Source organism: Sinocyclocheilus grahami, unplaced genomic scaffold (genome assembly GCF_001515645.1).
Source record: "Sinocyclocheilus grahami isolate Dianchi unplaced genomic scaffold, SAMN03320097.WGS_v1.1 scaffold5.1, whole genome shotgun sequence".
Classification (NCBI taxonomy): domain Eukaryota; kingdom Metazoa; phylum Chordata; class Actinopteri; order Cypriniformes; family Cyprinidae; genus Sinocyclocheilus; species Sinocyclocheilus grahami.
Window position 1 is genome coordinate 3,454,652 of NW_015505184.1, and position 14,684 is coordinate 3,469,335.

A 14,684-nucleotide genomic window follows, 5' to 3' on the forward strand; every position below is an offset into this window, starting at 1 on the left:
GGGGTTTCCTGTTCCTTCTGCTCCGCCGTGGTGGTCTGTCTGGCTCTGGTAGTCCTCTGCTCCGCCGTGGTGGTTCTCTGCCCGCCGTGGTGGTCTAATGTCTGGCTCTGGGGGTTCTCTGCTCCGCCGTGGTGGTCCTCTGCTCCGCAGTGGTGGTCTTCTGCCCCGCCATGGTGGTCTGCTGTCTGGCTCTGGCGGTTCTCTGCTCCACCTGTACTGCTGGCTCCGCCCTGGCTCTCTGCTCCGCTGGTTCTGCCTCAGTTCCCGGTCTCTCCACTTCCATGTGGACCTGGCCCTCCATCCCTCCCCCTATTCCGCCTCCACTCCACCACCCTCCGGAATTGTAACTGCTCCACCTGTACTGCTGGCTCCGCCCTGGCTCTGTTACGTATCCGGCCCATGAACTTCCGTCTGCTAGCCATCAGAGGTCACCCTTTTCACTTCATTGACTCTCGCACTAGTCTGTTGCATCTCACCCCGGACTACATATCCCATCATTCATTACACTGATTGCACACAGCACTGATTGCACACAGCTGTTTCATATCACTCACTCACTATTTAACACTCATTCTCACTCCTTTCTAACTGCCGAGTATTGTATGTGCGTATCGCCAGCAGTGATAGCTACTCTACAGAGCCCTCATTAACTTCCTAGCCTAGCCTAGCCTAGTCTTGCCTTGCCTTGTCTGATTTCTCGTTTTCTGATCTTTGCCTGTTTTCCTGGATTCATCCCTTTAGTCTCGCCCTTTTGATTCTGTTCGCCGTTCGTTGACCTTCGCTAGCCCTAGGATTATTCTTGTGTTTTGCCCGCCATATACCTGTTTGCCATTGTTCGACCCTGCCTGTGTTTCTGACCTCTCTGCTTTAAATAAAGCTTGCACATGGATCCGCACGTCTCATGTCTCGTCAGCCCTGTTACAAATATAATAGTTTTACTAACTTTTGATCAAATAAACAAGCAGATTGGTGAGAAATGACTGGTCAATACTCTTACTAATTCCAAACATTTGAACAGTAAGTGTATACAAGTACATAATGGCAGACTTTATTGTTGAACAGTCCCTTTAAATCCTTTTCATGTTCTGAATGTGGAGTCATTAATCCTATGATACTGGTACAGCTCAATGATTGGCCGTTTGATTTGTATCAGATGTGCTGCTTCTTTTGTTCACAGTAGAGCTTTTTAGCTCAGTTGTGTAAAGATTATCATGGCAGGGCATATTTGGCTGGCTGAACAAGCCCTAATGTGTCATCCTGTGCTTTACAGTGACTGGGGGTATTTTAACTCGCCTGTCTATGAAGCATGCAGAGGCCAGTGGCCCAGTTTCTGCTTGACAACTCACTGTATAAGAATCTCTTCCAGGGTCTGACACAATGGGTAGCTGTCTCACTAGAAGCTCATGCACAAACCCTGAGAAATTATGGTGTGTTGCTGAGCAACTACAGGCTGTCATTCATGTCACAGTTGAAGCATCTACAGAACGTTGAAACACAGAATTTATTCTGTGTGAAACGCTGTTGTGAATCTATAGGCTGCAGGTTAACCTGGAATAGTCACTGAAATGGCAACTGCGCTTTCATGTTTGCCTACAGCTAATTATTCAATGCCTTTAACCCATTTAACCTTTCCGTTTTTGCTGAATAGTGAATAACAATAAGATCCAAGTGATGTTATTTTCAGCAGAGCATCACATGCCTCAGAGAACAGCCTTTTATGTTTCCACTCGGCTTGTTGCAATGATCTCTCTTCTTTTTGTTATACGTGTCATGACCGAAAAGATCTCGAACTAGAGGTTTATACGTGCCATAATGGTTTTGTGTGTCCGTCAGAGCTCTGAAGGGGAGAGCGAGCGAGCGTGGATGGAAGTGAAGTCTGTCTGATAATGCTGATGTATGGAATAAGGAGTGCCACAGCACATTCATGCAGCTGAGCTTCTCTGGCATGATTTTTTTAGTGCTGTGTAATGACAGCCTAGGATGCTGGATAACGTTTGCTCTGAATGTCACACATCTGACATTCAAAGAGGAATAAACGCTAAATGCACACCTAATTAATAAAATAATCCTGTACTGAGACTTCCATTTTTATGGAGGATGCTGACTGGAATCTAAATGCACACACATTTAATTTATGGGCCGGAACAATAGCTTGGAATTGTGTGATGGCTGTCTGACTGTCTGATTGCTGATGTCATTAAGATTGAATCTTTAAACGGCTGGCGCGAGTGCATGAAGGGCTGTGGAGCTGGGTACAGTCTTTTCACAAAGAGCCTGTTCAGATCAATAAGAGAAGACAGCTGTAATTATATTGAGGTAGTAGCACAGGGAGGCCGGTCTCCAATGAGCAGCAAACGCTTCTTAATAGCTAACGTAGACAGCCTCTGATATTCATTCAGAAGAAAAGAAGGACCAGCCTAAGCTTGAACCAGCTGCTCAAACCCACACCTGAGGTGTAGGTGATCTGATTGCTGTCTGTGTGTCAGTGGGGCCTGAAATGGACCTGCTAAAAGATTGCCCACAAGTCACGACAGGCTGCTTATCCCTGCCATGTCTGATGATGACAGATGGCATCATTTTCTGAAGCTTGTCCAGGTGCCATACAGGCAGAGCTCAAGGTGTGGCGGAGCCATTGAAGAGCCTGACTGTGTTTAAGCTGAACCCAGAGCTGGTGATAATTATATTCCGATTCATATCTCTCTTTCGCTCTCACCTTGTTGGTTTCTGTCTAGCCTCCTAATTAAGGTTTGACTCGCTCACCTGTATTGTGTCTGTACTGTATGTATATCTCCCTTATTGAAGAAAGCCACTCTGTATACAACTAGGCAATGATTTCTTATCAGAATCAAATAACTGCTGGATTTTCAAAATTATATTAAGCTCATAGACTCTTGACGACTGAAGACGATGTTATTGAATGAAATATTTATTGGTTGCACGCTGGTCTGTTATTGTAGGGACATTGACTTTTCATTTTGAAAATGTAAAGCCCTAAACATGACACTGAACAAAACAAACATTTCAGTCAGATGGCCTCTATGGGGAGGTCCTTGACCATGGAAAGCTACTACTAGCTTGCAAGCTATGGAATACAAGTATATAGTATACCTCAAGCCATCTGATCATACACTTGCTGACTTTGTAAATGGTTACAGAAAAAAAATTGGGTGATATAATGATGGTGCAGCATTTAAGATACCACGTTGTGTATTTATGTATGTGTATAATACACACACACACACACAAATACAGAACGTGGTATCTTAAATGCTGCACCGTCCGTGCTGTAATTAATTAGCGAGATTTCATCTCTGTAGCATCTCTCAAGTCTATTATTGAAGTCAATTCACGGCAAGCCCACTTAATGTTGACGGTTTGACGCCATCTGTTTCAATGTCCAATCCCAACACTACTAGCTTGCAAGCTATGGAATACAAGTATATAGTATACCTCCCCGGCCATCTGATCATACACTTGCTGACTTTGTAAATGGTTACAGAAAAAGAAATTGGTGATATAATGATGGTGCAGCATTTAAGATACCACGTTGTGTATTTATGTATGTGTATAATACACACACACACACACACACACACACACAAATACAGAACGTGGTATCTTAAATGCTGCACCGTCCGTGCTGTAATTAATTAGCGAGATTTCATCTCTGTTGCATCTCTCAAGTCTATTATTGAAGTCAATTCACGGCAAGCCCACTTAATGTTGACGGTTTGACGCCATTTGACGGTTTCAATCCCAACCGCATGTGAAGTTTAAAACCTGAGGCGTAATAAGCTCAGGGCTGTCAAAGTGTTAGAGCTGCGTACGTCAGTGCCTTGCTGATTTATCTTTTATAACGTATTTTTGTGGGCGATGTGCCTCATTAATGCATATGATCCTTACCTGGCAGCAGCAGCTGATGTAATATGCTAATTTTCTCACCGTTAGACTTGAATCAATACAATATCTTAAAACCATTAAGTGTGTGTGTGTGTGCCATAGTGGCTGTTTTTCAAAGAGAGCGACTCGCTTTATGTGTAACCTGCAAGCAGAGGGCGTGTCGACAATACAGCGCCGTACTCAAGGGTGCCAATAAATTCAATAATGACGCCAGTTAGCCCACCCAGCACAATACGTCCGGTGGCACTGGAGCGTCCTTGGTGATATGTGGAGCTCTGACGCGGCTTGTTGTTTATGGCAGACCTTCTGCATAGTGCACAATGAGCCACATTAATGAACTGATAGCAGAAGCTTTCCGTGGTGCTGAACCTTTAGTTATTATACGAGACGAGGACGCGTTTGGAAGATAACGGTTTTATTATAGGTCAATTTAAGCTTTTTAAAGGTTAAATAAAGCTTATATTCGGGTACTTCTATTGAAAATACCAAACATGGAAGCGTGTTATTCGTTTCAGCTTAAGTAAAACATGTTCATTGTTCTTGTTTAGATGTAAATGCGTCAAAACAAACTATATTCATGTCTTTTTGCAAGCGTTGCAGGCTATATGTTACAAACGTAGGTTACCAATCACGCACCGCAACGGCTTCAGTCTGTCTTCAGTGGAAATCTGGAAGCTGCACGTCATCTTACGTTTACTAACACGGACCAATCAGCTGTGAGCTCGATGACTTCAGTAACAGCAAAAAGGATGAATAACTATCCAACTTTAAGGAAAACCCATTGGTATACAAAATGTATTAATTATATAATAACTGATTATATATATATATATATATATATATATGATTACTAAAGAAAAAGCTATTTAAATTTGACCAGAAACTGCACGAGCTGGCTTGTTCTAACAGTCAGAAGTTATTAAAATGTAACGAATAAAGCTGACGCAGATATGGTATTTGTAAATAAAATTATTTTATTTCAGCATCATAAAGTTTCTGCGGTAGCTGTGCATCGCGTGAAAAACCGCCGCAACGGACGCTTCCCTATTTACTTTTGATGCCCCGCTCGCGTCCGGTGGAGAGCGTGTTCAGTTTAGGGTGGAATTCAAAACTGCACGTTTACAAATGCCATAGCAACCGAGCGGTCGCCTCTTTAATGAACCGCTGCCGTAGACATTATTTTCATGCGCGAATGTGGAGTTAGCAGAAGGCTGTGCTGCAATAGCTGGATATTGAACACCACGATGTGCTCCTGAAGAAGAGTTGCAAAGCAATGATGTCATAGTTTTAAGCAGGAGCCACGGGAGAGCATATGGTTCGTACCCGCTACCGAAAGGAAGTGTTGCTTTGTTATGAGCAGGCGGCGCTGTAGCTGGCGGAAGAGGAGGTCGCCCAGCCCAGTGTCTCTTCGCCTGGAATAGAGAAGCCGAGGAGAAGACGCGAAAACGGTGAAAAGACAAAGCTGCTACAATGGCCGCGAAATCCGACGGGGTGCTAAAGATGAAGAAGAGCGATGTAGCATTTACGCCTTTGCAGAATTCGGATCACTCGGGTTCGGTTCAAGGGCTCGCTCCGGGATCGCAGCCGGATTCTGGAACCGGAGATGCGGACTTTGTCAATGGGGAGTCGCGGTGCTGTGGCTCAAATTCGACATGTCTCCGCCTCGGCAGGGAGCAGCAGAAATACACGGTCTGGGACTGTCTGTGGATCCTCGCCGCAGTGGCGGTGTATTTCGCGGATGTGGGCACTGATATTTGGCTTTCGGTCGACTATTACCTCCGCCGCGACTACTGGTGGTTCGGGCTTACGCTGTTTTTTGTGGTGCTCGGCTCGTTCTCCGTGCAGGTCTTCAGTTTCCGCTGGTTCGTCCATGATTTCAGCACCGAGGAGAGCTCCGGCGGTGGCGGCGCGGCGAGCTGCTCGCACATGGACGGGAAGCTGCTCAGCTGCTCCGCTTCGCACGGAGACGTTGGAGCCCACCCGTCTACGCCTCAAAGACAGGCGTCCACGGCGAGCAAGAGCAACACCACAAGCAACAGCAGCAACAGCGCTACTGCAGCCCGGACTAGTAAGACACGCTCATCGTCCTGTTCCCTCTGTATCTGGCTGTTGCAGTCCGTCATGCACATCTTACAGCTCGGACAAATCTGGAGGTGAGTTTGAGCAGCGCTTTATTTTCAATGACACTTGTGATTTGAAGAGTCGAGGTCGGGTGATTACTGCTTGTCCTTCTGTTTAGAGCAGCGTGCTTGAATGACACACTTCAAGCATGTTCTTGAGTTTGCAATGGTTGACACGTTAAGGCCTACACACACATTGTATGTTCTGGAGAGCTCATTTATCATCCTGTTTTCACTGTAAAGCTCATAACCGTGGAGTATCTGGTATAAAATTGCTTCTTATCTATCTTGCAACAAGAGAAGGCACTTGTAGTGTTGTATTTGTACTTGGTACAAAATGAAAAAGATTTCTGGATTTAATCAAACTCGAATGACTAACGAGTTCATGAGAATAGTAGACGTTCATTGACTCGTTCCGTTCAAATCCATTATTAATGTAATTGAGAATAAACCTCATAGAGAACTGAAGGCTATTAGAGGGCGATTGATCACCTTGTATGAAAAGTAGTTGCAAATATTTCCCCGGTGGCATCTTACGGTGCATGAGGTTATTGGCTCACCCATGGAATTGTATTCTCTTTGCAGGTCAGTATATTCATTTACCCAAGCTTACATCAGTGACAGAGCTAATGAACGGGATTGTGGAAACCTATTGGGTTTCACAGTGTCAGCCCATCAGGGTCTCCAGAAGTCTGAATGAGTTCTGATCAGCGTGTTCAATAGAGTGATATTCCATTTACTCTAAGTCTTTGACCCTGAGGATTGTGTTTGGATGCTGTTCAAACAGTAAAGGATGTGGAATTGCTATATTGGAAGTAGGCCATCAAAGCTGTGGTCTGATATATAGCAGTGATTGCACAGACGAGGTACATTGTGATCAGCCTTAAAGACCCCATTATGAAATCACACGGTGCTGTTGTTACTTACAGATGTGGCATTTCCAAATGCTATCATACAGCTGCTTTGGTTTTCAGCTCCCATATTTGTGTCCAGTCAGCTCTGAGTTTGAAGAATGTTGCTCGGCGAGAGTTGCGAATTGAATAAAAGCCAGTCGTGGAAAAGCTGAATGGAATGACTTAATAGCCCACTTCACAAAACTAGGCCACAACCACACCAATGCAGCCCAACTCCTGCAAAGTGCTCTGAACGCTTGAGCGCTTCACCTGGGTATTTTCATAAAACATCAGTATTGTTTTGCTTCCTCTGATTTGGCTGATTTGGAGGATCGCTTCCTTACGTTATTTCTGCTTTTCCTTTTCTTTCCTTTTTTTTTTGGTGTCACATGGTGTATGGTGACGGGAGTGAAGCTGACACAGTTGCGCAGTTGTGTGCTCTCAGAGAGGTAGGATTGTTGAGACATGCGCTGCACGTGGCACTGTGCAAAAGGTTCACCAGTCTGGGGACATCTCACAAAGCAAAGCAATTTAAAAATAGGTTGCTTTGCTAGTTAAGTTCTTGATATTCAACAAAGGAAATATGTCAGGCTGAGTGCTAGATTTGTAGTTTGATTGTGCAAGGTGAAGGTCTAGGTGTAGTTGTCATATATTGATGTATGCATATTAATGTATTCCCATAGTAATGTGAAGAGAAAATCCTAACTGTGGGAATGAGAAATCCTTATATATGCCTATATATGACCTTTAATTTAAAGGAATATACAGTACCTGCATTCATACATAGATTTCAGGTCGACATACTAGCAAGTTTTTGTTGCATTGTTGATGAATCATGCCATCCTGTATCGATCTGGGCTGTTTGACATAGTTCTGTTTTTCTCTTTATCGTGGTGCTGAGAAATCGAATACTGGATATGTGATTGTATATTGTGAGTCTCCACATCATACGGTTACCTAACCATGCAGAGAAATCGGTGCATGTAGTCATACAATCTTAAAAATAAAGATTCTTTAACACCCATGGAATCTTTCCATTGCACAAAAGGTTTTTTATAATGGAAAACAATGTTTTTTAGTCTTTGAAATGTTCTTAAAACTAAGAAAAAAGGTTATTTTATGATCTGTACCAGTACTCTCTGTGCTCAGAATAATTTGCTCCAATAGATGCATGTTTAGACAAAGTCAGATTATTTATTATGCATATTATATAGTTACTTGTAAAGTGCTTGGAAGTACAAAATGAACAAGTTTAAGTAAATTAAGCTGGTGTTCTAAAATAAAAGCCATATTATCATACAACACATATCACACTAACGGGTTTACTGTCAGTTTAAAATAGTCTAAAATATGTTCATTTTTGAACAGCAGTTAGCAACTATACTCTGTGTAGGTTATGTGCTTTCATTTGATTTAAAAGTTTTAATTTTTTTAGGACAATAATTTAGAATTTTGCACTATTTTAAAGGCCCATGCATCTCCTCTCTATGATGAGCATACACTCATCTGGTCAAGAATGTGCTTGCATGTTAAAAAATTATCTTTTGAGTTGTAAATAAAGATTATTTGAGTACATATTTTGTCATTGAGCATCAGAGTCTGATAGCCCCTCCACCTCCTAAGGAAATGTACGTACGTAAGGAAAAGTGTCTAACATTCTACTTTTTTTGGTAAATTAGGTGTATCATCCATGTATTTAAAATGCGCTTTTTCTTTTTGGAATTTTCAGTGTCAACACCTAAAAATGGCATAGAATAGTTCACAAGTAGGCACATTGGGATGCACCTTAAAGGTCCCCTGAAATGCTTAGAAACACGCAGCGTTACTCTATGTGTTGACGTCATTTTAACTGAAACAGGAGGACAGGGCGGGACATATCAAGCAGCCCCGCCCCTTTTTAAAATAGCCAATAGCGTTAGTTTATATCACAGCTTGGACTAGAGCCGTTCAGAGCCGTTGAGCTCTGTAAAGCCGGATTTGACAGGATATGCCAGCCACAGTGCGAAACCAGACTTCTTTTTTTCCTCAATGGAAAGCATATTTACACTGTTTGAATCGTTGCCCGTCCCCTATATAGTGCACTATGTGCCATTCACTGTACAGAAAATACTAATTCTGTGGACCGATTTCAGCCGCGGCTTCAGCGTCTATTTTATAGTGTAGGGGGCGGGCACTTCGGATTCTAGAGAGCATTTGATTGGACAGAAAGTTTGATGAGAAGCTGAAGTACGATATGACGTCAAACAAAAATTGTTGAGCCGTTTTGGCAGAAGTGACTAACTGCAAGCTTTGAATGCTTATATCTTCTAAATGCAAATTTTGTCACTGTTTTGGAGCATGCTGCCTTATAGATAACCTTAAGACTAACATATTGATACTAACATCCAAAAAACTTTAATTTTGATTTCATGGGGACTTTAAGAAAACATTTCAATTTTGTGCAGATGATGATGATCTGCAGTTGTGTATTTTCAAATATGTTTTTCAATGACAACGCTGCCCTGTTCTGTCCTGATTTGATTTAAAAAATTTCCTCTATTTCTAAAACAATTTCATTGCAATTCGTGGCTGCTTTATGTTTTGGCGAATTGATGGCCAATTCATATGATTGCATTCATACTTTTTTGTACAATCTGTTTACACCCTAGTGGTGGTTATGTTTTAGGGATGGACCTTCATTCTTAGCTTTTTTTTCCTAAAGAAAATAATCAGTTTTCATGTGATTTACTTTATACAAATTTATATGAAATCGCCAATTTGCAAAATAGTTACATTTTCCCATGAGATCGCTTTGATATTTCTGTTGTCCTTTAAAATGAAAGGTTTTATTTACCACTGTCAGGCTTATTAGGCATAAGATGGAATTCTTATCTCTTGACTTTTTTCCCGGTTTAAGACCATCATATATCTACACAATGCATATCTAAGCATTAATCACTCTTACATCTCATATTTCCATCATATGTCTAACAAGCTAATTATTTTTAATTGCAGGTAATAAACTAATCCCCTTATAATTTTGAAAGTTATTCTATATCTGTGTTCCTGCATGCTGATTGCGACTACATGATTGCACTGCAAATGAGCGTGCACCAAACCACTGTGTGCATGCCACTTGTTGTTGACTACATGCTGTGTATATGTATGCATATTGGTTTTAATAAAGTATGAAGCATTTATATTGGCACTGTAGGGGTCTGCTTGGTGCTGGGATTGTAATGCTTATTATGCACCGTATACTTGTGTGGTAAAGAATGTGCCTGCAGGTCACACAAAAAAAATATTTACAATTATTGTAGTATGTTTTACAAGGAAATATTATTTCAGTCTTTCTGCTTTGTCATTTTAATTCAGTGTGTTACTTGCTGTTTCTTTGTAATGAATCGTGAAATTTACTACCAATCATGTTACTTGCCATTTGTTAATAGTGAAATGCAGAAATTGATGTGCTGCAGCTGCACCATTTTTTTTTTTAAGTATTGCAATTTGGGATTTGAACTCGAGACACCCGTATTGCAATGGCGCTGTATGTTGGTGCTCTGTTCACAAGGCTATCGGCACCGACGAAATCACTTATTTTTAAACCGCAATGTTTAAAAATGCATGTAAACAATCATTTTTTTTGTGACCACATAGCACAGCAACGTCACGTGAGCATGTAACTGCAATAGAGAGGATAGTCGAAAACGGTTGACAAATTTTTACCAGTTAATCGTGTCTACCGGTATATCACCCACCCCTAAGCATAAATTGTACTTAAATATTTAGTACATATTTATTAAATATTGATAATTGTTTGTGTAATTATACAGTAAATGTATAGTATTTCTTATGTTGTTTAATATTTTTATTTAATAATAATCACAATAAAATCTAAATAATAATTACTATTTTATATTGATATCGAAGTGGTCAAAGCTCAAGTAGAAAAATATTTCTTTTTTTTTTTAAGTCTGTTCACTTTATGGTTACTGAGTTAAAAAAAGTAAACTCAGGTATGACACCCAGATTTTCCTTTTCCCTTTCTCTTCCATTTCCCTTTCTTTCTTTTTCCCCTGATTTTCTCTAACCCACCAAGGATTTCACACTCAAAAATTATCCTCAGAATAAAAATGTAATTATTAATTGTATTATTTAATGCAGATGCGCTCTCCAAATAAATCACCCCAGAATAATATATTCTTTCCAAATATAGTTATTCAAGTCATCAAGTAAAATTTTCTGTTTCGCAATGTCAGTTTTTTTAAGATCATGCAGCTTAAGTGTAGACACTTCCTTGCAGTTACTCAGCTAACATATTATGGATTTTGATATTGATTTAATACAGAAACATTAACAGTGTTAGACTTTATTGTCCTTTAATCGATTATGATCTGAGATGAATGTGACTGAAGATAGATAATAACTGTTCTATGAAGCTATAAAACAGGGTCCTTATCTCTCCTACAAAGAGGCTCCTTTCCAAGCAACAGCTCTCCAATGATCTCAGCCTGAATTACCATATTAAGTTAAACATGGAGATTTATGCCAATGAGTGTGATTTTATGTATAGTATGCAAACAAATGGTACAGCTGAGCCAGGCCATTGCTATTTAACTCCATCCATGTCACCCATGCTCCCACCCACACTGTCTGCCACATTTCATTGAGAGAAGACAACATGTAGCCTCTAATTTAAAAGCAAGGTGGCAGGTATCTACAAAAAGGAACATGCATTCAAACAGTCCATAATTTACAGAATTTGCCATCACGCTTATGCATGCATAACACTGCGCCTGATTTCATAAGTACTCATTTAATTCTGCTATCTGCTATTTTCAGCCGAGATCATCTGTGAAGTGCGTTCTCTGAAAGATGTCAACACACCAGTCAGGCGAGCATTAATAATCAGATGTTTTTAATCACATCGCACTTGTCATGAATTACACTCAAAGCAACAGTAAATCAAAACAGTCGATTATAACTTCCTAAACGACTGAATGAAACACAATAATGCAATAACACTTATCAAAACAAAAAAGGAATAAAAATCACTTTAGATTATAGTAGTGCTGTCAAACGATTAATCGTGATTAATCACATCCAAAATAAGTTTTTGTTTACATAATAAATGTGTGTACTGTGTATATACAGTATATATAAATACACACACATACAGTATATATTTTGAAAATAGTTACATGTATCTACATGTATATATTTATATTCATATAATTTATATTATATATAAATATTTTTAATATATAAACATAACACTTTTCTGAAATATATGCATGCACGTGTGTGTATACATAATAAATATACACAGTACACACACACATATATTATGTAATCAAAACTTTTATTTTGGATGCAATTAATTGCGATTAATCGTTTGACAGCACTAGTTTATAGTAGTGGGAAGCAGGGAACGAACAGCAAAAATATATTCATCTGTATTGAGTAAACAGAGCTTGAGAAAATAAAAGCTTATTATCACATTTTTAGCATCACAAGGAAATGACTGGAATGACTTTAACTGTTTAGCATGAAAACTCTTTAAAAACAAAGATTACTCCAGGGTGTCTTGAAGCAGCTCTCACATGAGAGGTAAGAGAGATCAGATCTTTGTATAGTTGCTTGCAGCCGAACTATGAACTTGTAGTGAGAATCTAAATTTCATTGAACTATAATACACATTGGGCCATCTAACAATGCAAACATTTAACAAAGCTCATTGTGGCTCATTGTGGGTGCCATTAACATGAATTCCACAGAGAAATGGGATAATAGAGTATGTGAGGGGGTCCTTTCATTCCAACAGTAGATATAACAGCTGTCTTTTGCAGATTTGCAGTTGACGACCAGATTTTAAGGTTTCAGAGGAGTGTGTGAAAACGTTTTTCAGCAGATAGGCTGGATGCAGAAGAATTCTTGGTGTGAGGTCTGATCGGGCTCTAAATTGAATCTCAAGAATTTTGTAGTTTGAGTGGTTTGAGTGAGGTTGCAACCTAACATTTATCATGACATATATGATGTATGTATATGTACTTTTTTTTTTAACATATCTTTATTAACTTTTTCAAAACATTTACAAGTAAACAAGGAACACTTATGATCAAACCTTCTTCCCCATCCCCACAACCACAAAGCCTTGGCAGGCAAAATAAATAAAGTAAAATAAATAAATACAATCCTGATTGTTGTTATAATTATATTACAAATCTTCACACATCTAGTGCCTCATCAATATCTCCTTCTTTAACAATGTTCAAAAATGTCTTCCAGAGATCATTGAATTCCGAGGATTTTTTCCTTATTACATATGTAAGTTTCTCAAGAGCCAAGCTAGAAATTAAATTTTTTAACCATAGTACAAGGGAAGGGCAATTAGCATTCTTCCAACATAGGGCAATAGAATGTCTGGCTTGTAGTAGACATAAGTCCACTAATTTTCTTTCCTTACTAGATAAAGAACAATTGTCTCCATAAATACTTAATACACACAATACAGGGCATAAAGTAATCTGAGAAGAGGTAAACTGAGAAACATACTGAATCACCCCATCCCAAAACTTTTGCTCTTCTTCACATTCCCACACAGTATGAAAAAATTTACCTTGTATTTTATTACATTTAAAACATAGGTCAGGGATATTCGGGTTAAATTTATTTAATCTTACAGGGGTAATATAGCTTCTCATTATCCAATTATACTGTAAGAGTCTCAACCGAGTATTCAAGGTTTGCGTTTGTGCCTTTAAGCACACTGTACCCCAATCCTCCAGTGAAATATCTTTATTCAAATCATATATTCACGCTTGTCTTTTATTTTCAGCACTTTCTTTATGATTCTCTATTAGCATCTTATATAATTGGGTAATCCGCCCTTTAGATAGACAATCTTGTGTGGAGAATGTTTCCAATAAGGACATTGGGGGAAGTTGAGCAGAATTCTTCAGGTGTGAAAAAATAAAACTTCTAATTTGCAGATTAAAAAAAAAATGTTTTCGAGGTAAATGGAACTTCACTACAAGCTTGTCAAATGACATTAGAATATTGTCTTCATACAAATCCATCACCCTCCCAATGCCCTTATTCAACCATAGTTTAAACCCCATGTCATTTTTGGCTGGGCTGAAATGATCATTACCCCAGATAGGAGAAAAGCAAGACAGCGATGGGGAGTCACCAAGATATTTATGACATTCATGCCAGATCATAATAGTATTTTTTACAAACGGATTGTCTTTCCTTTTTTTTAGTTCTTTAAGAGGTCCTGAATATAAAAAGCTGTCAAGTGTCAATCCTTTCGCAGTCAACATTTCAACCTGTACCCAAGGCACAACGGCATCTTTAGCAAACCAGAACATTGAGCAGCCCAATAATACCATAACAAGTTTGGAAGTTGTAGCCCACCCCTTTCATAAGGCAAATATAGAAGGGAGAGTCTAAGTCTTGGCTTCCTGTTACTCCAAATAAAATTAGAAAGAAGCTTTCTTACTTTCTGGAAAAATGCAGGAGGAGGAGTAAGTGGTAACGACTGAAAAACATATACAAATTTCGGAAGTATGGTCATCTTGATTACATTTATTCTTCCCATTAAAGACAGGGGCAGTGTCATCCATCTAGCTGTCTCTTCAGACAATTTAGATAATAAAGGTTCATAATTCGCTGAACTAAGGGAGCATATTTTAGCGGTTCTTTTAATTCCTAGGTAATCAATATCCTTTACCGCATTTATAAATGCGTATGCTACCTTTGGATTTATTCTCCCCTGTTCATTGAGAAA

At 39.5% G+C, this 14,684-nt stretch overlaps 1 protein-coding gene and 1 long non-coding RNA gene across 2 annotated transcripts in view; both read left to right on the plus strand.

Moving 5' to 3' along the window:
• Positions 1 to 5,022: 5,022 nt before the first annotated feature.
• Positions 5,023 to 14,684, plus strand: part of LOC107584555 (XK-related protein 4) — a 58,393-nt gene continuing 48,731 nt past the window's right edge. Inside the window, exon 1 of the mRNA XM_016271229.1 lies at positions 5,023 to 6,053. Within this exon, the coding sequence (XP_016126715.1) occupies positions 5,371 to 6,053 (683 nt within the window). The 5' untranslated portion in view covers positions 5,023 to 5,370. The remainder of the gene's footprint in view (positions 6,054 to 14,684) is intronic.
• LOC107584561 (uncharacterized) overlaps positions 14,403 to 14,684 on the plus strand; it is a 22,375-nt gene continuing 22,093 nt past the window's right edge. Inside the window, exon 1 of the long non-coding RNA XR_001609154.1 lies at positions 14,403 to 14,466. This is a non-coding gene — a long non-coding RNA (uncharacterized lncRNA). The remainder of the gene's footprint in view (positions 14,467 to 14,684) is intronic.